Source organism: Trichosurus vulpecula, chromosome 1, assembly GCF_011100635.1.
Source record: "Trichosurus vulpecula isolate mTriVul1 chromosome 1, mTriVul1.pri, whole genome shotgun sequence".
Taxonomy (NCBI): Eukaryota; Metazoa; Chordata; class Mammalia; order Diprotodontia; family Phalangeridae; genus Trichosurus; species Trichosurus vulpecula.
In genome coordinates this window covers 24,152,894-24,179,353 of record NC_050573.1, presented here as the reverse complement: position 1 = coordinate 24,179,353, position 26,460 = coordinate 24,152,894, and the positions used below count along the sequence as shown (strand labels likewise).

Below are 26,460 nucleotides of genomic sequence, written 5' to 3'. Positions count from 1 at the left end.
CCGTGGGCTTCCCCTGGCTGTCCCCACTGGGGGACTTCTGTCTGGACACACTTTGTGGCTGCCATATTTAAACACTGACACACCAGACACCAACCCTTTCAGGAAAACAGATCCTGAGAAGGGAGGCTCAGTACAGCCTTTGAGACGGCCTCCTGCTCAAGGGGAGTGGCCATGCCAAGGCATGAGTCACTAAAAACACTCATCTCATGACTCCTGTGACTTCCATGGAGAAGGGCAAGCTCTGACAAACCATGGGGGTTGGTCAACCAAGTGGGTTTCGCTTTGGCACTTAGATAAAGCTAACAACATTCAGTACAAATAAATGAAAGGATATAAAAATATTTGTGCTGTTCAGGTCTCTCATTGCAGACACTTCCACAGCCTCTTGGCCCCTTCTCCCCTCACTCCATAGCCATCATGCCAGGCACTGATCCTAACTGTGCGGGGGAAGGGGGACAGCTTTGACCTGGCCCCACACCTGCTCTTCTTTCATCTCACCTGATGCCAGAGTCCTCAGTGGATCGGATTCCATTCAAAAGCTCTGTGAAGAGGGGGTCCACCTTGATGTGGATGGCAATGAGCTTGCCCAAGGCATCGGCAGCTTTCAGGCGCACAGCTCGGTTAGAGTCTTGGAGTGCTTTGGTGAAGGTGGTCTGCAGCTGAGGTAGGAAGGGCTTCAGGGCGATCCCAACCTAGAGAGGACACCCAAGTCTTAACACAGGGCTCTGCCTGAGCCCAGAGACAGACTACAAAAGCAGATGGGGAAAGGCCAAAAGAAGCACGCAAGGCAAGGGTTCTTGTTCACCTAAAAGGCTGCACTTGGTTGTGCATCCCCCAACCCCCTTCAAAATAAAAAAGTCCACGTATTCATAAATGTGAGCACATCAAGAAATATTAAGTGTGCACAATGTCCAGCAGCTGGCTTCTCCCTCATCTTCCTCTTTCCTGGCCAATATGCCCAAATGGAGTCTGCTGCAGTCATCATACACATTTGGTAACTACATGGCCCTGAACCATATTTTAACCCCTCTGCCTTCAGTTGGCGAAAGACTTGTCACTTGTCCCAACATTTTCACTGGGCCATGGATGAGCGCTGCCCTGGAGGAAATACCATGCTGAGGATCCGGCCCCCACTGACCTTGGCCAGGAGGAGGCTCAGGGTCTCCAGCAGGGCAACCTTCACGTTCCAGCTGAAGCGGTCTCCCAGGATGCGAATCAGAGGGCCGGTGATGCTGACCACAGAGGGCTTCAGGGCGTCAGAAGAGGTCAATCTGATCACCAAGCCCAAGGCTCTGGCCGCCTCCTCTTTCTGTTCTGGGTTGCCAGTCAGGACTCCCTCCCGTAGCACAGGGAGTATTGAGGTCACTCCCTAGTAACAGGATGATACCTGAGTCAGAGGGACTTAGAATCCAAACCACCCACTAAAAGCTCCCAGAGGAAACGTATTCAGTGGGCCCAGGGTACTGTGACAAGACGATCTGCTTCCCCAGCTGAGTGCTGCCTAGGGACGCCTACCATGGACAGAGCAACAGGTACCACTAAGAGATGGCAGGACCACCATCCTCCACCTTTGTGGGGTGGGGTGAGGGCCCTGGTGAGCTCCTCAGCTCCCATGGGTTCAACAGGTCATGACCCCAGTGCAGGTGACCCTCAAACCTACCTGTCAGCTTCAGCTCCCCTGAGCGCCAATCCCACTTCTCCACGGCTGTTGCACCCTCATGACCAACTTGGCAGCTCCAACTCAACAGAAGCCACCACTTTCTCCTAAATTCACCTTCCCTCCGCCTAGGGAGGTCATCCCAGTCTGCTCTGGACCCCTAAGTCTCACCACCCTCACCCCCAACATCACACCAGCTGCCAAGTCTTGTCAGTTAATAGCTAATGTTTACACAGCAGCTTCTGTGAGCCAAGCACTACACCAAGCACTTTACAATTATCTCGTCTGATCCACGCAAGCCTAGGATTCCCATTTTGCAGATGACGCAGTCAGAGGCTAAGTGACGTTCCCAGGGTCACACAGCTGGTCAGTGTCAGAGGGAGGCTGGGTCTGAATTCAGGTCTTCCTGACTCCAGGCCTGGTAGTCTATCCACTGTGCCAGCTAGCTGCCCCTTGGCATTCTGCTTCCTCAGCACCACTAGCATCCTCCTCGTCCTCTCCACTCTGACCACACTGCCCTTTACATAGTCTTCCCTCTTCCATGAGACTGGGCCAACACCCTTCTAACTGCACCTCTGCCCCAACCCTGCCCTCTCCAATGCTGAGGCTACCAGGCAGCTCTCCTCAAGAAGCTCTGGGGCTCCCCATTGTCTCTGTCTGGCACTGTCCAGCTCTCACCTCCCTTTCCAGGCTGATTACTTGTTGCTACGTCTCCTGGACACTGGATTCCAGTGCCATTCCCAGTCAGGACATTTCACCTCCCTTCTCCAGGTCTTTGCACAGGCTGTGCCCTCCATGCCTGGCATTTAGCTTGCTCTCTCTCCCTCTTGGAACTCCATGCTCTTCTCCACCCCCCACCCTCCAGCCAGATTCAGCTCTAATGCCCCTCTCCCCTTCTAGATGCCTTCAGTTTTTAGTAGCACCACCCCACTACCATCCCCCCACCCCCCAGATCACAGTGGATTTATTTATCTGTAAACATGGTCTATAACCCCAGAAGAATGTAAGGTCCTTGAGGGCAGGGGTCCTCTCCTTTTGTTTTTGTATGTCTAGCTTCTAGCAAAGTATCTGCAGTGTAGCAAAGATCTGAAGTCAGAAAGACCTGAGTTCAAGTCCTCACTGTGTCACTTAGGTCATTCTGACCCTCAGTCTCCTCTTCTGTCAGATGGCAATAACACCACCAATGCTAGCCACTTTAAAGGATTATTTCTAAAGGCATTTGCAAACTAGCAGGTGCTTCATCAAGGGAATCTACTATTTTGAATCATCACTAGAGAAAGCCAAATAACCACGTGTCTAACAAAACCCAGGCCCTCATTCAGTCTGCCTAGGCTGGGCGGGGTGTGTCAAGGTGCCTGGTGCTGCAGGCTAACAAAGGGACCTCATGGCTGACCAGCCGGGCAGGGGCTGCTGTGCCCCAGTGGTCAGTGCTGCCCTCCCGGATGGGGACCCTGGCCCTGGGCACACCATCCTTTACCTTCTTGGGAATGCAGAATCCTGGCACATGCTCGCCCTCGGCCTCACTGCCCACTATCCGGATGTCTCTGTGCAGGTCCTCGATGAGTGCCAGCTGGTTCCCAGCATCCAATTTCTAAAGAGATCCAGGTGAAAGCAGAAATGGATGTCAGAATGCTAATTATCTCCATGGCAAAAGGGCTCAAATGATGGATGAGCTAATGAATGAGAACAGCCTCAGCAGCCAGCCCACCTTTGTGATGGCATTCAAGGCATCCCAGCTCTCATCCAGGACCACAGTGTTGGAGTCATTGAAGAGGTGAATCAGGCCTGAGACGAGACTGCGCAGGTGACACGTGTAATCTGCCTTCGACTTGGAGCAGTAGATGTTGAGAATGATGGCAGCTGCCTGCCTCATGCCCACCTCAGGGCTGCGGGTGGCTTCCAGCAGGTCCTCGATGATGATCCTGTGGCCGGCGTCATCATCCACTGACAAGATGACCGCCTGACAGTTTGCCATCTCCTGAAGCCAGAGAGCAAAGGGCAGTGAACACTGTATTCTCTAGACCAAAATGGAGCTGCCATCCTGCACCCACAGCCACCCTGGCCCTTTACCTGCGCCTCCTCACTGGTGCCCAGCTTCTCTTTCAGGGCTGACATGACAGCCGGCAGGATCACCCCAAGGTGACGGGTCAGAGCGTCACCTGCCACAGAGGAAAGGAAGGCCAACACCCGAGTGTTGATAGGCGGAGATGTCAGCTGGTGGGAAGGAAGAAAAGGAACAAGTGAGTCACTCTCCCAGTGCCCGTCCAAGCCCACTAACAGGAGCCCTGGGGACATTCAGGCCCTCCATGTTGTGAGGAACTGCTAGGAAGAAGGGCTAGAGTCCATCCTCCCCAAGAGCCACCTCATCCCCACAGTGCAATGGCGTGGTGGGGCTTTCACAGACAACTTGCCCAGGGGACATACTTTGGGCACCAAGTAGGGCAGCACCACACGACTTTTGACAGCCATGACTTGCTTCAGACCATCCAAGGCAAATTCAGACACCTCTTCATCATCCTGAGGAAAAAGGCAAGAGCCCAATCAATGCTGCGCCACTCCACCCCCTTGGACACTGACCACTCTCCCTCTTCATCCCATCCATCTCCCCGGAAAGCTCATATGTGCGCGCACACGTGCATGCACGCGCGCACACACACACACTCTCTCTCTCTCTCTCTCTCTCTCTCTGACCCCCAGGACAAGCTCATCCAGCCCAGCTCCTTGAGCCCACTAAGTGAACTTACCAGTTGCTTCAGCAAGAAGGGCAAGATGTCCTCAAGGGCCTGGTGGCCAATGGTGGAGTGGAGCTGCTCAAAGGTCTTAGCAGCCGCCTCCCGGACCTCTTCCAGGGGGTCACATAGGGCCTTCCTGGCTGTGGGCACCAGGGACTCCGAGAAGAACAGCACCTGCCACAGGGTCAAGCATATAGGAGCTGGGTCAGTAGAGACTCAGCAGCCCCTGAAGGCCAGGGCGGAGCAGGAACCAGGAGCTGGGGCCAGGCCGAGAGGGAGGAGGTTCGAAGGGGACAGAAGGTCTCCCTAAAACCCTACGAACGAAAGTTATCTTCAGCACCAGAGGCAGCGTGCAATACTGAGAGAAGCACAAGACATGGAATCAGGTATCTGGGTTCCAATCCAGCCTCCCACATTTATAGCTGCTTATCCACAGGCCAGCCACTGAACTCAGAACCTCAGGTGAGCACACACTGATTAAGCGCCTACTGTGTGCCAGGCACACACTATCTCAAGTGATCTTCACAACAATCCTGAAAGGCAGGTGCTTCTAAGATCCCCAGGTCACATGTGAGGAAAGTGAGGCAAGCTGTGTGAAGCAACCTGCCCAGGATCACACAGCTAGAAGTGTCTGAAGCCACATTTGAACCCAGGTCTTCCTGACTCCACACCCAGTGCTCTGTGCCTGCGGCACCCCCTAGTGGCTCCCAATCTCCAAGATGAGAACTGCCAGGTGTGCTCCTCCCCATCACCAGCGTCTCCGGAGGGGCCCTGCAGCTGCCTGGTCCAGAGGGCCCTCTCCAAACCTCCCAAAAGGGCTTCACCAGCCTCCACTGGAGGGAATCCAGGGCCCCAGCCCTTCAAAGGCCTGAAGGCAGTGAGAGGAGGCCCATCCTCTCTTTTCCGTGCTCAACAGTTCCAGTTCTTTGCACTGATCACCTCCTGTGGCACGTTTCCAAAGCCTTTCCGCATCCTGGCTGCCTTCCTGGATCTATCCTCTGCTTCTTCTGCTGTGCTACACCCCTACTTCCACCCCTCCCCGAGCTTAGCAACCCCAGGCCTGAGCCTACATGTTTTAATTCCCACTAATCAAGAGGGAATACAGCAGGACCACCAGCTGCCTCTGGGCACACCATGGGTGTCTTTGAAGGGAGCCTGAGGCTTCCATCATTCTTTGGCTGCCAGACCACACTGGTGACATATACCGAGTCCACTAAGGCCCCCAGATCATTTTCAGACAAACTGCTCTGTGGCTAGGCATGCCTGCAGCTGGTCAGGTGGGAAGGATGCCAGGGATGCAGGGTCTATTTCTGAGCTAATGTCACTTCATCGGGACCTCCTGGTTTCAATTTTAGATGAGATCCATTCCTACCCAACCTTCCAGAAATGTTCTAAGGATCAAATAACCTTAGAAGAAATGTCAGAAAGTTCTCTAAATTCCTCAAAAAGAACTATTTTAGAAATACCAGCTATCACTAGTGCAGCAAATAAACCATTCACACACACTCTATGCCCACAATCATTCATGCCAAGTCTAATAAATAAACACACAAAACATACACAAAAATAATATATACACAAACACAAGTATAACAGGTCACACAACATACACAACATGCACATAACATACATTTACCATGTGTACATCACGTACACACACGGTGTGCATACATGATGCACTAATCTCGCGCACACACACCCCCAGACATCTCCCAAAGAAGCCACCCTCCTGCTGAGTCACACTAGGGTGGGAGGGCACACACTCACCGCATCCCTGCTGGTGGACTTCATGATCTCACTGAGCCCCACACACACGCCCTGCCTCTCATCGCTCTTCTCAGACCTCAGGCCTTCCTCAAGGATAGGGATGATCTCCGGCAGGATTTTCTCCCCCAGCTTCCGGACAAGATCTCCCAATGTCCGTGCAGCAATCTGTCAGTAGAAATCAGGTAGAGCTTTGCACAGAGCCCTTACTAATACATCCCAGGGCCCTGTGAGGTCAACCTAAGAGAAAACTCAACCTTTGAAATGCTATCTATTTCATACATTTGATTTTTCATACATTCTCATACTTCAAAACCTTCAGGGCACACATAAAATGATGATCAGGAATAAAATTCTCTCTAAGATTCAAACATCCCCAGCCAGACCACAGCAAGAGCCAATATCTATGGGTGGATACAAACTTCCACATGCTGTATAGTCATGAGCCAATTCCCTCTGACTTTAAAACCAAGTTTTCTAGGCCTATCAATATCATGCTTTGACTTAAGGGAAGCTGAGGCTGGATAGAATGTGTCAGAGGAAAAAACCCTCTTAGCCACACTCACACAGCCCATGTTCCAAACCCAAACATGAGTTTCCATTGCCTAGGGATGGAGATTAGAAATCAGAACTCAGGAGATGGGCATTCTCATCCCAAGTGACCGACACAAGAAAGAAGCCCAGCCAGGCAGCACTGAAGCTCAGAGAGGGCCCCCTTCGCAACCCCCCCAAGCGCTGAGTTTCTCTCCTGTGGCTCCCTCCAGCCCCCAGCTTCTCCCCTCTGTGGGACTGCATGGATCACACATAGACCTAAACCTCAGAGGTCACCTAGGCCAACCCTGTCATCCTACAGACAAGGAAGCTCAAGCCTGGAAAGACCATGGGCCTGGTCCAAGGTCACGACAGAGCCAGGCGATGGACCAGGGGAGGTTCTTACTGTTCGCTTATCTGCACAAGTGCTAGCCAGGAAGCCCAGCAAAAGGCCAAAGAGAGTGGGCAGGATCTCCCGAAGGGTGCGGGGGGTGTTGGAGACCACAATCTTCCAGACATGCAAAGACGCCTGTCGCACGACCAGCTGAGTGTCAGAGCGTCCCATGTACAGCCCAGCCAACACGCGGTTCCGCCGCTCTACTCCCAGGGCACTGATGATTGCCTAAGACCAAGCAAGGGAAAGGAGAAGAAAAAATTGGAATTTGGTAGGTTTACATGGACAGATGGAGATCAGGAAACAAGGTTCCTCACACTCCTTCCATTAGCAACACAAGAGAACAGACATCAAAGATGTCACCTTGTTGGATTGGGCAGTGCCAAAGTTGTCATCTTCAGAGGCTGTTTCTGTGGTCATTTTACCAGTGACCCCTGAGATATGGAACAGAAGGTCTCCAAGGAGCTGCACAGAGCTGAACCTATGGAGGAGGGAGAATGGAATCACACACAACAACAAGCCACCTCCATTCAAAATGATGCACTGCCAGGAAGCAACACTAACAGGAGCTGCCATCTAGCCAGCAAAGTCTGTTAGCCATCTCCCCTTGAGCCTCACAGCCATGTGGGCAGTGCCAGGGTTAGCCCCATCTTACAGGTAACGGGCCAAAAACCAAAGATTTATCAGTGCCTACCACAGGCCAGGCACTGTGCTAAGCAATGAGACAGAAAGAGACAAAACAGCCCCTGCCCTCTCATGGGAGAAGTGCTGCAGCTCAAACCATCAAAGGATTAGGGTGAGGCCTAGCTGTAAGAGCACAGGAACGGGAAGGACCAGACCTTGGTGAGACACCAAACAAGAGAGCCCTGAGACGTCCGAAGACTTGGGCCCCAGCGTCAGGGTCATCTGACGTGAGGAGGCTGAAGAGCTCGAGACTGTGCTGGACCAAAAACCAAACCCAGCTCACCCAGCTCAAACCCACAACCCTGCTAGAGGCCAGAGAGAAGTCACCTTATCCTCCAGAGGTCATCAAAGAGGCCTTGCTCCAGCTGAGGCAGCAGCAGCGCAATGGCGGTCTCCGCATACATCGAGATGATCCTCTGTCCTGCACGTAGGGCAGTGTCCCGCACAAACTCATTCTCATCAGCAAGAGCCTGCAAAGAGACTATCGTCAGCCAGGTCCGGATCTCCCCAGGAAGTGGCACCAATGCTCCGGAACGCTGCACGGGTCTTTGAGACTGTTTGGGTCTTGAATGTCTTGCCACTTCCTCTTTCAAAAAGAACCCCTGCTCCCTTCCCCTACCTTGAGGATGCATGGAATGATGGGCCCCACATAAGGGGTGAACTTGTCTCCAAAAGTGATCGGCAGGTAGTTGAACATCATGATGTAGCCGTCACGGACATGGGGTGCAATGTCCACTTTGCTGGCAGTAGCCACAATCTCTGGCATCAGCTTCTCCAGCTTCTCCACTCCCAGACCAGCCATGACCTCTGCCAAGCCTACACAGCAAGTACAAATTTAAGGCCCTCTCTCCCCATGGTAAGAATCCATCTACAAGGAACCACTCCCCAACTGAGAAGCAAAGGATATGAACAGTTATCAAAAGAAGAACGACAAAACTAGCAATAGCGGCACAAAACACTGCTCTAAATCACTAAAATCAGAGACATGCAGATCAGAACCATTCTGAGGTTTCATTTCACATCCAGCAAACTGGCCAAGATGCCAAAGATGGGAACAGTCGATGTTGGAGGGAGTACAGAAAGCACCAACGGGAGAGCATGGAACTGGCCCAGCTGTTCTGGAAGGAAATCTGCAGTCAAGCTAAGAAGGTGATTAAAATGTCCTCGTCCTTTGGCCCATCGTTCCCACTGCTAAGCACATCTCCCAAGGAGACACAAAGCTGCCTATAAGCCCTCTGTAGTCTCAAAAAGAGAAGCGGAGGCTCCATAAATCTTAGTACATCTCTGTAAATGGAACATTACTGCACTGTAACGCATGATGAGCACATGAGGAGCACAAGAAAACACCGGAACTGAGGCAGGGAAGCAAGCAGAACTAGGAAAACACTATGCCCCAACACTCCAATAACCAGAATGGGCAGAGACTGAAGAAGAACAACAGGTACTTAGAACAAATGTGGCCAAGGGTAGGGATGAGGGAATGTGCTGCCCCCTACCATCTTTGCAGAGCTGGGGGGCTTCTGGGTGGCCTGACTTGTTTTCCCCAACTGCTTTTTAAAAATTCTTTGTGACAAGGGATGACTCCCTGGATGGGGAGGGGGGGGGGGGGTGAAGAGATATGTTTGCAAAAGGTGATGTATTTTTTTAAAAATCCTCCCCCACACACATTGTAGGTTCCTCCCTCTAAACTCCCATCTCCCAGCCCCAGACCGCAGCCATCCTCATTTTGTGCTCACCTTGTGCGGCACCGGAGCGGTCCACTGAGCTCTGCTCGTACGTCAGGGTCTCCATCAGCCAGGGTAACAAGTCCTCAAAGCACGACTCACCCATGCCTTTCACCATGGCTCCCAAGGCCTTCGCAGACACTGTCCGAACCTATTCAAGAACCGAGAGACACGTTGGGCAGGGCCTGAGATTCTGAGGGTGGTGCTCCCCTGACCGGAGCCACAAAAGCAGTTTCTCTTGGGTTTCGACCACAAAACTTGTTCCCTTCAGTTCTAATTAAGCACCTCCTGGGTGCCAGGCACTGTGCTAGGCACAAAGATACCAAAAACAGTGGCTGCCTTCAAGGCACTTATATTCTATCATGAACAGCAAATTTTAGAGAAGTGTCTTTGTTCTGAAACAAACAATTCCAAGGACTTACCTCGGGCACAGGGTCCAAGAGAGAGGCCTTCAGCCCAGGAGTCACACTAGGCAGGTAAGGAGCCAAGTCCTACAACACAAGGCAAAGAGAGGGGCTGAGGCAGGCATTACAGGCAGGCCCAGAAGAGGTGACCTGACCAGAAAACCTCCAGGACTCTCAGAAAAGTGGGGTGGGGGAAGGAAAGCAGCCTGAGGCCCCCCCTTCCACTGCCCAGCCAAGCCTCTTTCTGGAGGTCCTGGGCCTTCTGGCCCAGAAATGCCTTTCCTTTGTGCCAGTCAAAAGAAGTCAAGTCTGGCCACTGCTAGCTACAGTGTTATCTTCCTGCTCCCTCTCACACTAAGGGTAACATGGTGTGACGGACAGGCTGGACAACCTGGTTCAAATCCTCCATTATGCACTCCCTGTCTCTGTAACCCCAGGCAGTTCAGAACCTTTCTGGGCCTCTGTAAAACTAGGTGAATCTGGTGGCCTCTGCGGATCAGGAGCCTATCTGGGATCTTTTCCCTGGGACCAAGTGGGAGAACTCTGAGCCTCCCAGGTGCTTTTCTGCATCGGAATATTCAGCAGCTGCTTTCACCGAAGCAGAACCTCAGCAGGATAGAGGGAGAGTGGGCAGAGCCATGGGCAGCCTGGGCTGTGCTGGGCAGTTAGCACCCACAGCCTGTACAACTGGAAAATGCTCTAGTTATACCGGTTCCCAATGGGAGATCATAAGCACAAATCTGTCTATTCCAAGAGAGTGTTAAAAAATAAACAAACAAAAACAAAAAAAACCCACTCAGGTCATTGCAAAAACTCTGCTTTTATTCTCACTCCTAAGCTGGAATAACTTCCAGGTCATGCTATAAGGTTCCTGACTGCCCCACTGCCCCTTTTCCATTTCCTCCCCTCCTCCTGTCCCCTTCCTAGCAAAGGCATCTGATTCCTACATCATCAGGAACAGAAAGCCTGTGCCCCTCGATCCCAAGAGGGATTCAGTAGTAAAGCCCAACCCCCCAGAACTTCAAGTACTTTGCCCATACCATGGCCAGTCCTCACCTTCTGGTCTGTCAGAGAGTACATGTTGCCAATGATCTGGGCAGCCATCTTCCGGGTGTCAGTGGATCGGTCCTGAAAGGCCCTTTGGACAATGGGCATGATGAGAGCCAATGAAGGGGCATCGATGAAATGGACAAATTTGGTATCTAACAGGGTCTGCAGGCACTGCTGAGTCTTCCTAGAGGGGTCTGTCAAGGCATCCAAAAGGACTGGAGCAATAGCTACAAGTTCAGAAACAAGAGAGCGACCCCTTGGTTTGTACGTGTCCACCAAGGGTGACTCTGACTCTGAAACGGCTCAAGACACAAGAACACGAGGGACCTTCAGAGAGCCCTTTCCAAAGTTCCACTAAGCACCCAGCTAAAGAAACTGGCCTGTCAACATTCAGAGCTCGGTTGATGGGGCAGGGACCAAGGTAGAGGTGGCACCTGGTAACTCTGTTATACTGAGAGCCTGTGACCCTGTGACCTCTTGGTCTCTGGCTCCAGGGGGTCAATTCCAATGGACAGTGAATGACCTGTGTCTACTGCACTGAGCATTCTCTGAACAAGCAGCTGAGGCAGGGCAGCCCCTAACACCCAAATTGGGATTTAAGACAAAACACTGAAAAGCTCTAAGCATCTGAACAGCAGAGTTGGGACAACTGTGGGTGAGGGAAATGGGCTGGGTGCCTTCTAGAAACAGACGAGGATGCCTCGTTTTCCATCCTAGTCTTTCTTAGCTAAGATCCCCTAGTCCCACATCCCTAATGGCAAAGAACAACAGGTGAGCACAGCTCCCTTGGCCCAGGGAGCAGCGACCAGCTGGCCGAAGAGGCCTGCACTGGCAGGCGGCAGGCACTGGCAGGTTCTCCTTCCTCTCCACCAGAAGGAGAGAGATGCTTCTTGTCTTCTGAGGGCCGAGATTGGTCCTTCAGTGTGTGGGCTCTGCTTCCAGGCTCATGTTATTGTCACTGTCCCTCTCTTCTTCCAGTTACTTCCTTCCCTCTGCTCTGCCTCGAGGCTTCCCGTGTTTCTTTGAATTCTTTTTGTTCATTGTTTCTTATGGTTATGAGAATCACAGGCTACAGTTTACTAAGCTGTTCCCCAGTCAGTGCCACTCCCTTGCTTCTGGTTTTTTGCTCCCTGGTGCCCTTCCTACGACTCATTACTGCACATTAGGATGTTTGCTGAGGTTTCATTTGTTTAAAGTCTGTTTATTCCAACCCTAGTTAATCTTTCTGAGCTCTCCATAGAATTTCACCAACAGGCTCCAGATGTGGCAGTGGGAAGGTGACAAGTCTGTACAATGAGGGGCCAGGGAGCTCTAATCTCTAATCTCCCTACTAGCTTAAAAACTCGATGAAACCAGAGGAGGACCAGAGAGGAAGCTGCAGCTAGAAGTACAGTGAATACTCCATCCCCGCCTCCTCCAAACATTGAGAAAACATACCAGGCTGAAATCTGATCAGAAAATCTAAGAAAAAAAATTGGACTGAGTCATTTTTCCAGCCCAGGTCAGCATAGATAAAGAGTGAGGTGTTAAGGAGCCTAGGGATGCGGTCTAGCCAGGAGCATGATGCCCAGAACCTTCCAGCCCACAGAGATCAGCACCCATCAGACCAAGAAGAGGTCCCAGATCCAGCCCCCACTCTGGTTCACAGATCCAGGGATGACTGAGAAGGGGACCTGTGCCTAGAGGCAGCATTACAGGACAAGGAGTGGTCACAGACCCTAGAAGTTCAAAAGCAAATCCAGCTGGGTGGCTTGGGCCCCAGAGGCAGAGCAGAGTCTCAGTTCCAGCTTCCAGCCCAGCCTGAAGCCTGCAGAATAACCAGGGTGGACCCAAGGGAAACCTTACAGTTCTGTCATTCTCAACCAGCAGGACGTTCCAACTGGCTGAGTAGCTGAATTCATCAGCAGTCCAACAGATCTCCAAAGAGGGCAAGCCCACAGGCAGGTTGCTTAGATCCACCTTGAGGAACAGACCAGGACAGCAGCAATCAGATTCTGTTCCAAATCAGACCACTTCAGGCACCAAAGGCTTGCTCTCCTTGAGATCCTGGATTAACACAATACTCAATACTCCGAAAGCAGCTCCAAATGCAAAAGGCCGACCCCAACATAAAGTCTGAATTTGGAAAAATGAGCAAACGACAAAAAGCCCATCATAAAAAGTTATTGTGGTGATAGGGACGCTCAGACGAAGAGAATGACTCCAAAACATCTTTAAGCAACGCCTCAAAGAAAAGCATGGTTTTGGCATTATTTCAACTAGGACTTCTGGAAGAAATGAAACAAGAGCTTTTTAAAGAGGAGAAAAATATTTTTACAAATGAAATGAGAGCACTAGAAGAAAAAAAGGCTAAAGAAGAACTGGGGAGGAAAGAATTGGAAAAGGAATTAATAATTTGGCACAAGAGGTACAAAACCTTGCCCAGGTAACAAATGCTCTGAAAATTAGAATAGGCCCAAAAGAAAATGATGACTCCATAAAACCAGAAGGAATATTAAAACAAAGTCAAAAGATGTAAAAGAAGATGTAAGGTATCCCTGATTGGGAAAACAGGTCGAGAAGAGATAACTCAGGAATCACCGGACTACCCGAAGCACAACCAAGAAAAGAAAGCTCTTTTCATCCTATTTCAAGAAATCATCAAAGAAAACTGCCCAGATCTCTCAGAACCAGAGGACAAAGTAGAAACAGAATCCACTGCCCACTTCCTGAAAGAAACTCCCAAAGTAAAAAGGAATACTTTAGTCAAAACCCAGAATTTCCAGGTCAAAGGGAAAAAAACCCAAAAACAAAAAGAATCTAAGCACCAACGAGCCCTGGTCAGATCCCATTCCATTTATTAGATGCCACTAATAGGAGTGGAGAGTTCAGAACAGAATAATCCAGAAAGCAAAAGATATCCACTAACAACCGACAGTAAGTTACCCAGCACAATCCTGGGGGGGAGAAGATTTCCAAATATTCCTAATGAAAAGACCAGAAGTGCATAGGAAATGTGAAGAGCAAACACAGGAGTCAAGAAAAACAAAAGAGCACAATGATAAAGGGCTAAACAAAGATTAAATGTTTACATTCTAATGAAGGGAAATGCTACGTGTATCTCCTCTGAACCTTATTACCATCAGGGGTCATAGAGGAAGACTATGTAGACAAAAGGCCTGCGAGTGCGTGTCATAATCTGATGATCTTAAAAAAGGAATGGGAAGAGAAGAGGAATACATGGGGCAGGGAGAGTGGGGAGAAAGAAAAAGGTTAGGGAAAATTATATGGTCAAGGTGTATACAAACAAGGTAAAAGGGAGGGGCGCAGCTGACAAGGACTGCAGCGTTCTCATCTGAACTGGCCAAAGGAGAGAAGAACGCTGCCCCCCCCCCCCACATACATACAAACACATATACACACTCAGAGTCAGGTACAGAAATTCATTTTACTCAAGAGGGAAACAGAAGGGAAAGGGGACAAAAATGAGAGCAGAACAAGAGAGATGTCAGTCCTAAGTAAAACAAACTCTGTTGGTCAGTTGTTTCAGTCGCGTCTGACTCTTCATGGCACCATCTGGAGTATTCTTAGCAAAGGTACTGAAGAGGCTTGCCATCGCCTTCTCCAGCTCATCTGACAGATGAGGAAAACTGAGGCAGACAGGGTAAAATGACTTGCTCAGGGTCACACTTTTAGTGAGTGTCTGGGGCCAGATCTGAACTCAGGAAGATGAGTCAGGCCCACCTTCCCCCCCCAAAAAATTCTAAGCACATACAAAAATACTTACAGCAGCTCTTTTTGCAGTGGCAAAGAACTGGGAACTGAGGGGAAGTGGTTGAACAAATTATGTTCTATGAATATGATAGGAGTACTGTTGCTCTCCAAAAAATGATGATGGGGATGGTGAAGACTTGTATGAAGTGACGCACGGAGAAGGAAACGTCACCAGGAGAAGAACTTACACAATGACAACAATATGCCAGATGAACAACTTTTAAAGGTTTAAGTATTCTGACCATCACAACGACCAAGGGAGTGCCAGAGGACTAATGATGGCTCGCGCTACCCACCTCCTGACAGAAGTGGAGGACTCATTGCACAGTGGGACAAATTTTCTTGAACATGGCCAATATGGAAATTTATTTCGCTTGACAATACATGGCTATAAAGAGTAGTTTTGTTTTTCTTTTTTTCTCATTTGGAAGGGAAAAGGTAGGAGGGAGAGAGGGCAGATTTTTGCTTATTAAAAAAATAAGATTTAATTTTTAAAAATTAAATAAAGGAGCTGGGGAAGAAAAAAGTAAAATAAAACCTAGACTTGAGTCCCTGAAAAACTAAAATGAAAATAAATTAGTAAGCAGAGGAATCAAGACACTATAAAATCAGAGAATCTTGTACTTAGAAGGGACCTCAGAAAACATCTAGTTCATGAAACCTTCAACATCCTAAATACTGGTCTGTTTTTTGATACTTGACTTAAATACAGGAACTTTTAGCACCTTTCAAAGCAGAAATCACTCAAAGACTAAGTGCCATTGTTAATGGACCCACAGCCATCTTAACAAACTACAGTGTCCCCTAAACTTAGTATTTCCTATTCTACAGTTCAATCTTTGTCCCCAACACCAAGAATTCATTGTTTCCTAATCTCTGCCTGTGAAAATTCTCTTCTACTAAGTCTAAGCTCAGGTGCCAGCCACTTCTGTGAAGGCTTCCCCAATTTTCAACCTAATTCTACCACCGCCACCCCTTCTCTTTGTCCTCAAATTTTCCTGGAACGTTTTCTTCATCTGGATCTCTCCTTGCTCCCTATCTCATTCTACTTCACGTCGCACTCATCTATATTCATGTTGCATTTACTGTCCCGTCCCCATTCTGGTCCCCCCCTGTATCTTCTGAGTTCCCCAACCAGATTGCATCCCAAGGCACCAGCTGAGTGCCTTGTTCAGGAGGCACTTGATAAACACTTTGTGAACTGAATACTATTCAACCTTGATAATATGCTGCTCTATGTATGTCTTATTCCACACACCTAGCTCCCATCCCCATCACATGGCAGGCACTCAATAGATATTTTGAACTGAACTGAATCACAAGCCTGTAACAACTGGGAAAAATGCGATGTACACCTACATAAAAATGCCCCTGACATAGCACCATGGCCAGCCTCAAATAAACAGTGGTTTGTCTTCAGTGCTTTTGATCCTACTTTCCTCTTTCAGGAATGTCCCAACAGGCCCTCAGCGATCTTGGATGTCTTCCTCACTTCCCCCATAATGAGGCTCTATATATGTAGTGGAACAAGCTATAGACATAAGAAGTAAGAGGAACTGGGCCAGAAACAGAAAGCCACCATCCAACACAAATCACTTCGAGACCTCAGTTTTCTCATCTGTGAAATGGGACTAATGACACACTACCAATCTCCCAGGGTTGCTGTGAGGGAAAAGCTATGAGGTCCAGTGTAAATCAAGCTATCAGGGTTACAGACAGTTTTTCAAAACATTTTTCATTCATGTGCCTAGTCTCCTAATCCAATCCTGTCCCAAACAAACACTAAGCTCTTTTAGACATGACTTGGAACAGGAAGGCGGGAAAGGATTTAGCCAAGTCTATAAAGCAATGATGCACCGAATGACTTCAAATTAGTTGTCTGAAGTTTAATCTAACACAAAGTAATTCCCCATGTCCTTCCCTTGACCAAGAAAAAGAACTATGAATCAGTATCACGTGTTGTATTTGGTGGAGAGGACAGAAATCAATTTCTCTCAGGAGACTAAAGCATCAGCAACCATGAAACAATAAAGATTTAAAGACAACAAACTCCCTCTATAAATGACCGCAAATTAAAATGGGAAAAAAGATTCTACAAAACCAAAGTAAAATAAGACTCCTACAATGCCTTCCAACACGGCCATTGACAAAAGTCCGTTTTCACACAATGGCCCAAGAACCCTTCCTTGTGACTTCCCATTCCACAGCTGTTGGCACAAGTCTCTCTATGTGCCCCATAAAAGAGCAATATCCCTTCTACAAGAGACAAACCAGGTACTTCTGAAGCAACCAGATTGAGGCAAGAGCCACTTGCTGTTTCATTTAAAAAGCATCCTATTTAACAGGCCTCTCATTGATCAAGGGAGTAGCCTGAGCTTTGTTAACCTTGTCTGCTGACAAAACAATACCCAGGCTTATGGTCTAGAAACATCTTTTTTCCCCAGGGCTATTAGAATGGAATGATGAGCCCTCGAGAGCCTCATGTTTGCAATAATCTGTTGAACATGCTCACCACCCAAAGAGACATTTCCAACCACAGGATTCCCTGCGGTTCAGCTGGGCACTGAAGGATAACCTGGCATCAAGCTGCTCACAAGGGCTCATCAGATGCTTTGGAGCCACCAGTACTAAATCAAAGACCAGGGAGGGCTCTTACTAGAGTCTGATACCAATGGAGAAAATAGACATCCCAGTCATTATCTCAAGGACAGCAAGCAAAATGTGACCTAGGATGTTTCAATAAAGGACATTTGTTCTGGTAAATTGTAGCATCCTCCACATGCACACATAACGGAGAGGAACAGGAGAAAAGGTGAGCTGGGCAGGGAGAACTTACCCAGAATCTCTGGATTCCGGATGACGGAGCCGATCTGCCTTAGCGCCTGCTGTCCAGCCTTCTGAACTTTCACGTGGGAATCAGTCAGGACCTCAGTGAGCTTGGGCACAATATTGGGCAGACAAGAAGACAGCTGCTTTGGGGCACAGTAGGCCATTGCCCCAAGCAATTCAACAGACCCTAGGGACAAACACAGACTGTCAGTGGGCAGAAAGGGGCAAAGAATCCAACCCAGGTCCCATGAACTCCTGAGATGCTGGTGCAATTCACAGTGAGGCAGTAGAAACACTGAAGAACACCAGCCTTAAATGAACTCAGGCCGCTTTGTGATGTTGACGAAAAATAAACAACCACACAGACAAGGTACACAATACACAGAAACAAATGAGCACAGTAGCCGAGTGTCTGAAAAACTCAAGGATCCCAGTGACTGCGGCAAGAATTCACTGACAAATACTGTTGGGAAAACTGGAAAATGAATGGTCTGGCAAAAACTAGGAACAGTCTAGTGCATTTGAAGAAGAAATCCAAGCTATCAATAGTCTTATAAAAATGCTCTAAATCACTGATAGAGAAAAGCAAATTAAAAAAGGTTCAACCTCATACCCATCAGACTGGCAAAGGTGACAAAAGCTGGAGGTGAATTGGTTCAATCATTCTGGGAAGCAATGTGCAACTATGCTAAAAAAAAAAAACAAACCAAACTATTCAACTGTGTACACCCTTTGACTCAGTACAGATCTACCAGATCTATGCCCCAAAGAGATCAAAGAGGAAAATGACCTATATATACAAAAATATTTATAAGGCAGTTAGATGACACCATAGTGCACAGAGCACTGGGCCTGGAGTCAGGAAGACCTGAGTTCAAATTTGGCCTAGACACTTATTTGCTATGTGACCCTGGGCAAGTCACTTAGCTCTGCCCTAATCCATTGAAGAAGGAAAAGCAAACCATGCCAGTTTTCTTGCCAAGAAAACCCCCTGGATAGTACTGGTGTTCTATGGTCCACAAGGTCGCAAAAAGCCCAACACACGGAACAAGGGAACGATGACGACATTCACAGCAGCTCTTTTTGTGCAATGGCGGGGATGCCCACCGACTGAGGAACAGCTGACAGATCAGGGTACAGGAAAGGGATGGGAGGCAACGGTACTGGATGAAATGAGGAAGGGGGTGTTCACAGAAACCTGGGAAGCCTTGTATGATGCAGAGGGAAATGAACAGAATCAGGAAAACTGTTTACACAATATCAAAAATACTGTAAAAACAATGCACCTCCAGAGAGAGATTCACAGTGCAGAGACGAAATGTTTTTTAGACATGGCCAATGTACAAATTTGTTTGCTTAACTATATGTGTTTGTAATAGGGTTTTTGTTGTTATGTTTTGGGGGTTTTTTCAATTTTCTCAACTGAGCAAGGGGGGGACAGAGTGGGAATGAAAGAAAGAGAACCATTCTTTGAGAAAAGTAAAATAAAATTTAACTTAAAAAAAAATTTAATGACCAGTTGCTTCACACCCAGACTCTAAAACTCACATCATGGCAGGTAAAAACCCCCAAAGCTTGCAGGGAAGGGAGGGACTGGTGGAGGCTTCTGGGACAAGCACCACCGACCCACAGAATGCTCAGCATTTACCTAATCAGACTTCAGAGTGAGGATATGGGTCCCTTTAGAAACTCCTAGCCCAATCAGTAAGGAAGAGCCATGGCTGGTGGAATACTGCAAATAGTGTCAGATTTTTTTTAAAACAAATTGTTTAGTTTGGTGATTTTTTTCTCTTCCTTCTTTTTTTTTAAAAGAAAAATTCTTTATTATAAGAAATGGCTCTCAGGGAGGGATTGCAGAAGGGATACAGGGGGAAGTTTTAATGATGTAAATACAGACGGTATCAATAAATATGTATTCTTAAAAAAAACAAACAGAGTTCAGGAGGTAGAGAGAAGATGGGAACCAAGAGGAGTCTCATATCTCTTCCTGGATCCAGGGCTTTAAGAAGGAAAAGGGGTTTCAGGTGCCTTTTTTATGGGACAAATAAGTGAGAGCAAGGCTCAGGACAGCATTCTTACCAGCTTTGGTCCTCCAGGACTCCTCCTCAAGGGCAGCCAATAAGGAGGGGAGAACCAGCTTCACCCCATGAGCACTCAGGTTACTCATCACAGCTTTGGCACAGTCATCTGCAGCCTCAAAGGAGAAAAGAAATTCAGAAGCAGCCCCCATCCTGCAGCCCAGCCCTGAGAATCCACAACAATCATCAACAAGCATTTATAGAGTGCTTCCTCCACCTCAGGCTCTGGGCTCCTGCAGCCCAAAGTCTGGCCTTGCCACAAGGCTGCGAACGTCAGAGCTGTGGGACCCACCCAGACCTCAGCATCACGGACAAACAGGCATCCACCTCTGCCTGATGACCGTCAGGAGCAAAGCCAAGTTGTTTTCAATAGCAGCTTCCTACAAGAGCTGCCACTTCTGCCTGGTCCTGTACATGACCGTCCATCAACTACATGAAGAAGCCACTTATCACGAATCCCAAAGTAGCTAGACACCCCCAACCCCAGCTCCAATGACCCCTCCTCACAGCATGAACTCCAGCTCACCTAAGCTAGTCTCCCACTTTATGGATAAAGAAACTGAGATCCAGATAGAAGAAACACTTGCAAAAAATTTCACAGATAATATACCACAGGAACGGGATTTGATTCCAGGACTTCTCGTTCCAAATGCCATGCTCCGTGCACTAGACCACACTGTATAGATGTGCCCAGAGGGAGGTAGGAGGGCCTCAAGACTTACCTCACGCACATACTGGTTGCCATCTCCAAAGCAGAGCAGTAAGTGTGGCAACACATGAACCACATATGGCTCAAAGAGCTTCCCCAGCATGGTGCAGAGCATCTCAAAGGCAAAGAGGGCCCCTGGGGGAAAGAGCAGGTGTGACCATCAAAGACGGTGCATGGAGGAAGGTGAGGCTTCTGGGGCAGGTAGCATGATGGGAAGACTCAGGCACATCCTCACCTGCCCCTCTCACCGAGCCTCAGGAGCCAGGCAGGGTGCTGCTGGGGCACAGAGTCTTGGAGCAGACACAGAGCTTGGGGAACAAGAGAAAGCAGGGCTGCTGCTCTGTTAGGTGCCCTCCCCGTCAAATCCGCTTACGCTAGAATCCCAAGAGACACAAAGGGATGTCCTCTCTCAGCAACAGCCTTCCCTTCACTACAAGTTCAAGAATCAGGGTCCAAGTACTAGTCCAGGAGAGTGGGTGGAGGCCCCACATGGAGCCCTTCCCTGGAGGAGGCCACAGCTTTGGCTTTGAGCACAGAGCAGACACTGTGAGGCCTGCCCAGCCTAGGCAGCCCCAAGTCAATGCTAGAGCCAGAGGAATGCGCCCACTCACCCTCTCTCCGGCGGAAGTTCTTTTTGTCCTGGATGGCATCGGTCAGTGTGGTCATCATCTCCTGCTGCTTCAGGGACAGAATGCCTAGGCCCTTTACCAGGCCTGCTAGCCCATAGGCTGCCCCTTTGCGCTCGGCATACTTGTCTGACTCCAGCAAAAGTTGCATCAACTTCTGGATCATGCCCCCAGCATCCTCCTTGATGGCAGGCACCAGAGGAGGCAGACAACCGGCTACAGACTCCTGAACCTGGGGAAAGACGCCTTCGGTCAGGCTGGCCTTCAGCCTATTCCTCAGTTGCAGGCTCAGCCTCCATCCCAGGGAACAGGTAGGACCAGTCCACTCCCACGGAGGAAGCATCAGGGGCTCTAAGGGAAAATACAAACTCCTCGTCTGGGTACTAGAAGCCCTCACCACCCATCCATAATAATTGGCCCTGGACCTTCCAGCCTCATTTCTAATTCCTCCCCTCACATCCTTGAGGATTCAGCCCAAGTGGACCATGGGCCATCTGCAGCATTTCAGGGCTGCCTTGACACTTGAGCAGAGGCCTCTGCCTAAGCGCTGCCCCTCCCACTGCCTCCCAGAATGCCTACCTCCCCTCCAGGCTTCAGTCTAGAGCCCTGCCCTGGGAAGTCTTCCCAGAGAGACCCCTCCCTCCTCAAACTGCCAAACAGTCCCTTACTTGTATATTCGCTATTTGTCCCAGCAAACTATAAGCTCATGGAGGAGAAAAGTAAGCATTTGCTTAATCAATGTCTGTTAAATTTGTTTAATGCTACTCTTAGAGGAATCTAAGATTGTTTTGTCTGCAGGGTCCACACAAAATGTATCAACTCAAAAAGACCGGAAGCTCCTTGAGGGCAGGACCCATGTCTTATTTCATCTTTCTGTCCCTGGCACATAGTAGGTCAACTAATGTCTGCTAAATTCAACTTGGAAAAAAAGACACTGAATCATACAAACCCAGAAGCTCCTCATCCCTTTCCTTTCTCTAATGGTCCCCAAACCCCTGCCAAGGCACTTCATTTTTCCGTATGGAAACTAGACCATTCGGGATTTGACAGCACATCAGAGGGCAGGCGCTGTGCCTTCAGAACGCTGTACACAAGTAGGGGATCAGGCGGTGCAGCCACGGGCTTTTTTTCCACTTTAGAGAGAGCACTATTTCATCTAGGAGAGGGTGGATTCAACATGAAAAACCAGATAATTACTGCCTGGTCAATGGGGGTGGTGTGGGAGGGGGGAAGAAAGGCTGCTGGCCCTCCTCCACTTCCTAGGCATCATCATCCTATGGCTGCTTCAGGGACTGCTGATCTTAGGGAAAATTAATCCCCAGATGTACATTTTTTTTTGGGGGGGGGTAGCACCTGAATGTGAGGTTTCTTAGACAGACAGGGAACTCCCAGTGAGGTAGCTCCCTCTACCAATGCCAACCAGCACCTGCTCTACAGTTCATTCTTAAAGATGAGTCTGAAGGAGTAAAGGAATTATAGCTCACACATATATAGAGATTTAAAGTTTGCCAAATGCTTTCTGTGTTAAGCTGGATCCTCACAACAACCCTAGGAGGGGGAGGGACCCCCATTTTACGGTTGAGAAAACTGAGGCAGGCAGAGGTGAAATGACCTCACGAGGGTGGCATGGCTAGAGGCACCCAAATCCAGATTTGAACTCAGGTCTTTCCTGACACCAGGCCTGGTGTTCTGTCCACTGATGACTCGCCAGGACCACACAGCCAGCATGTGCCACACGGGCAGTCCTCAAACCCAAGTCTTCCTGATGCTGGGCCAAGTGCCAAGCCCTCTGCCCACTATGCCCCTCACATGCCTCATCCGAGGGCATAGGGCACAGCAGCAGGGCCACCTATCACTGTGCCCTTGGACTCACCACTGCACATGTGGCACCTGGGTCTCCTGTCCACATCTAGGGGAGATCCGAGTCATGCTCGGAGCACCCTCCATCTCCTCCCAAGCCACTCACGGCCCCTTCCTGCCAAGTTCCCTCCCTAACCTGCACCTAAGGTCATCAGGTGCCAGGTGTGACTGGACATGCCCCGGGCCATCAGGTGCCAGGTGTGACTCGCCAGTACCTGCTGTGAGGGGGTGGAGAGAGCAGCCACCAGCTTGGCCACAATTGGCTTCACTTTGGGATCGCTCTTATCCAGATGCTTGGCAAGGGAGCCCATCAGGATCACCACACTCTGCCGGACAGCATCATAGCTAGCATCATTAGGGGCATCCTTCAGAAACTCCTCGAACACAGGCAAAAGGGAGTTGACGTTGTCCTGCAGAGCCAAGAACCCCAGAGGTCACTGCATATTTGTCCGCCTTGGGCTAAGCCCTCCAAGAGCCCAGGACAATGGCAGCCTGTGCTATGGGGATCGAGCTTGAGGACAGCAGCCAGGCCACAATGCTACTAGGAACAAGACAAAAGCTCTACTGCCTGGTAAAATTCTTCAGAAGAACAAGGAGGTGGCACCAGACAACAGCCTCACTCCGAGTTTTGGGAGAACAGATTCCCTGTCTGGGACATGGGGTTTCCCTGGCACAACAGCGCCAACCTTTAGGCAAACATTATGCCAGATCTATCTTTCCACCCTTCCTTCTCCTCACCTAGATGGCGAGGGAGGAACAGCTGCCCATCCCTCCCTCCGCCCTCCAAGGACAGTGTCCATGTCCACCACGGCCCCCATCAGGTCCACTCCTGCCAACACCACCCTCCTCACCTTGCCATGAGTATTGAGCGTCGCAAGAGCAGCATCCAGCATGCATTTGCGGACATCAGGGCTGCGGTCATTGAGGGCATCAGGGACAAAGAACTGGAAAAGCGGCTTCACCTGGGAGCTGTCCAAATACTGCGAGAGCTTGTTCAGGGCTAAGGCCAGGCCGCACCTGGGTCAAGGAAGGGAAGGAGGGGAAGTGCCAGGACCAACGACGACAGGTTCTAGATAAAGGCAAAGGAAACTGCCCCACCCCCACAGCACCTGGAGGGGCTCTGCTCTGAGGAGCCTCAGCCATGTACTGAAACAAGAGAAAAGGGACCGGGCGAGGGCACCAGCGTCTGCTCCACTTCTCCTGTCCTAGTTTACTACTGTAAGCAGGTGAGGCCACTACTGGGCCTCAGTTTCTCCACATGTAAAATGGAAATAGTACTACTTCTCCCCTCCCCCCACTTCAGAAATATGTCATACAAATAAAAGGATAGAAGACAGGCGACAAGGTCCTTTAGAAGTGAGGATGCTGCTCATGTGGCCACTGCAGCAAAGTGGGGCTATGTCAGTTCCTCAGCGGAATAAGCCCCTTTCCAAACTTCGAACTAATGCCCCAAGAGGAAACTGCAGAGTACACCGGCTCGAGGTCATTTAAAAGCACCACCCCCCTCCCCATGCCCCCGCCGGGGCCTGGGCCATTCCTCATCAGTTCCAAAAACTCTATCTGGGGAGCAGTAAAGTCACCAAATACCTGGCTTCCCACTGATCTGGAGGAGATTCTGAGATCACTCGTCCCAGGGCATCCAGAATTGGGGGTGGCCTCTGTAAGAGATCATCCGATCACAGGAATTGCCAAATCAAGTCAGCAAATTCCCCCAGCCCCTCACCAGAAATCCATCCCACTGGCACCACCATTCACAGCGACTGAGAGTCACTGAGAGATGTGCCCTAGATCATTCGTGGGCATTTGTGTTAAGAAGGGGAAGGCGAGTACACACCCTCCCTGCGGCCTGTGACAACCTTCTGTCCAGTTAACTCACATAGAGCTTTTCCTGGTATATCTCCATGAGCCTCCCCATGACTTCGGCAGCCTGCCGTGGATATCGGGCCACAGCTTGGGAAAGGGCCTCGGCCCCAGCCTGCCGAACCGCAGCCTCATGATAAATCACGTCATCGATCAGCAGAGAGCAGAGGTCAGGCTGAAGCTCCAAGTTCATGGCCTCCCAAAGCCTCCAAGAAATTAGCACACAGGGAGTTAAACACAACCTCCCTCCCTCACACCCCACTCCCCCTTCCCCCTGCCTAGGCCCTGCGAACATCCAAGGGTAAATAAAGTCAAGAGGTTCGGAAGGTGGCATGGAAGCACTTCCTGATCTTGGTTTTAAAGAGACGGGAGGCTTGCCCACCTGGCTGGTCAGTGCCACCTCTCACCTCTCGGCCAGCTTTCGTATCTCCTCCTCACTGTCAAACTTGACCACCCAGAGTCTGCGCAAAAGATTCAGGCCATTCTTCTCATCACTGTCAGGGGTTGGCAGCACCATCTGGAGCTCCCCCAAGCCCTAGAACAAGCACCAAAAAATCAGCCCTTCCCCAGAAGCGAGATGAGGTACCAACCAGAGCCCGGGGCTGGAGATAGAGTCTTGAGTGACCCCAAATCACCAAGTCTGTTTATCTTTTAGTCCAAGGATCTCACAAAGCGGCAACAGCTGCTCCTTCAGTCAGAGGAGAATGACCTCACCACAGTAGCCAAGCAGGCCCCTGAGGTTTATTTTGAACCAGAGGGAAGGATGGCATGTTGTGGCGGAAAGTGCTGGGCATGGGGAGAGGGGGCCCAGGACAAATCTCAACTCTGCCAGGTATTTTCTATGACTCCTTGGAGGGGTCACTTCCCTTCTCCAGGGCTCAATCTCCCCATCTATAAAGCGGGGGTAAGAAGGCACTTAACTCCCAGGGTTATTGAGAAAATCCCAGAGGTCACATGCATAAGGGCTCTGTAGGCATTTTTAAAGCCCTGTACATGATCCAATGTGACGGGAGCCCAGGATGAAACTGTCTGGTTCCCACTTGAAAGTCACACCTTTTCCATGCACAACCACAAGTAAGTGGAGGGAGCTGCCACGAGGCCCTGGGGTACCTGAGCTCCCCCCAAGATCCTCAAGGTCCCAGGTAGAGGAGGCCACCCTGCACTAAATGAAGGGGCAGCTAGCATCTACACACCTGGAGGGCTGTGTCCCGCACACTGGAGCATGGGGACCGCAGGGCCTGGAGCAGCACATCCACCTCTTCCTGTTCCGCAAAAGCACAGCCGTTGTCTCCACTGCTGCTGGCGCACAAGGCCTTCAGCGTGTCTGCAGCCAGACCCTAAGAAGAGCAGGGATTCACAGGGCCACTGCATGTACCAGGACCCAGTGAGGCTAAAGCCCTACCCCTCCACCCCCCAGTGAAGAGGAGCAACACAGCAGAAGAGCCCCTTCTGCCTCCAGGCTGTGAGCCAAAAGGCCTCCCAGGTCACACCACAAAGGGCTCACAGACCAAACCAGCAAAACCAACCAAGTTGGAAAATGGCAGCTCAGAGAGCTGAGTCCCAAAGGTGGCCAGGGCAGGGAAAGCTCACACACCTGTAAGCGAGGAGAACCGGTCCCAATCACTGCCGTCAGTAGCCGCAGCATGTCCGTTCGAGGTAGCAACTCAGGTCCGTTCTAGGAAGGAACACCATGCCATGACTTGGGTACTTAGGTTTTGGAAGAAACTGGTGGCCAAGCTGGGTGGGATGAGAAGAGTATCCCCCATCCACCGACAGTGCCCTGCGGCCCATTGGCCCTACCCCAC

At 50.0% G+C, this 26,460-nt stretch overlaps 1 protein-coding gene across 1 annotated transcript in view; it reads right to left on the bottom strand.

The window, feature by feature from the left end:
- GCN1 (GCN1 activator of EIF2AK4) overlaps positions 1–26,460 on the bottom strand; it is a 62,471-nt gene that overhangs the window by 5,121 nt on the left and 30,890 nt on the right. The window contains exons 27-52 of the mRNA XM_036757967.1: positions 26,250–26,330; positions 25,849–25,992; positions 25,063–25,190; positions 24,672–24,861; positions 24,383–24,453; positions 23,647–23,812; positions 23,011–23,205; positions 20,921–21,167; positions 20,323–20,444; positions 19,602–19,716; positions 17,530–17,709; positions 10,947–11,167; positions 9,909–9,977; positions 9,499–9,637; positions 8,382–8,578; positions 8,090–8,232; positions 7,442–7,559; positions 7,091–7,306; positions 6,157–6,321; positions 4,402–4,563; positions 4,082–4,174; positions 3,728–3,871; positions 3,366–3,635; positions 3,135–3,248; positions 1,139–1,369; positions 499–692 (exon numbers count right to left, since the gene is read on the bottom strand). Coding sequence (XP_036613862.1) covers positions 499–692; positions 1,139–1,369; positions 3,135–3,248; positions 3,366–3,635; positions 3,728–3,871; positions 4,082–4,174; positions 4,402–4,563; positions 6,157–6,321; positions 7,091–7,306; positions 7,442–7,559; positions 8,090–8,232; positions 8,382–8,578; positions 9,499–9,637; positions 9,909–9,977; positions 10,947–11,167; positions 17,530–17,709; positions 19,602–19,716; positions 20,323–20,444; positions 20,921–21,167; positions 23,011–23,205; positions 23,647–23,812; positions 24,383–24,453; positions 24,672–24,861; positions 25,063–25,190; positions 25,849–25,992; positions 26,250–26,330 — 4,115 coding nt within the window. The remainder of the gene's footprint in view (positions 1–498; positions 693–1,138; positions 1,370–3,134; positions 3,249–3,365; positions 3,636–3,727; positions 3,872–4,081; positions 4,175–4,401; positions 4,564–6,156; positions 6,322–7,090; positions 7,307–7,441; positions 7,560–8,089; positions 8,233–8,381; positions 8,579–9,498; positions 9,638–9,908; positions 9,978–10,946; positions 11,168–17,529; positions 17,710–19,601; positions 19,717–20,322; positions 20,445–20,920; positions 21,168–23,010; positions 23,206–23,646; positions 23,813–24,382; positions 24,454–24,671; positions 24,862–25,062; positions 25,191–25,848; positions 25,993–26,249; positions 26,331–26,460) is intronic.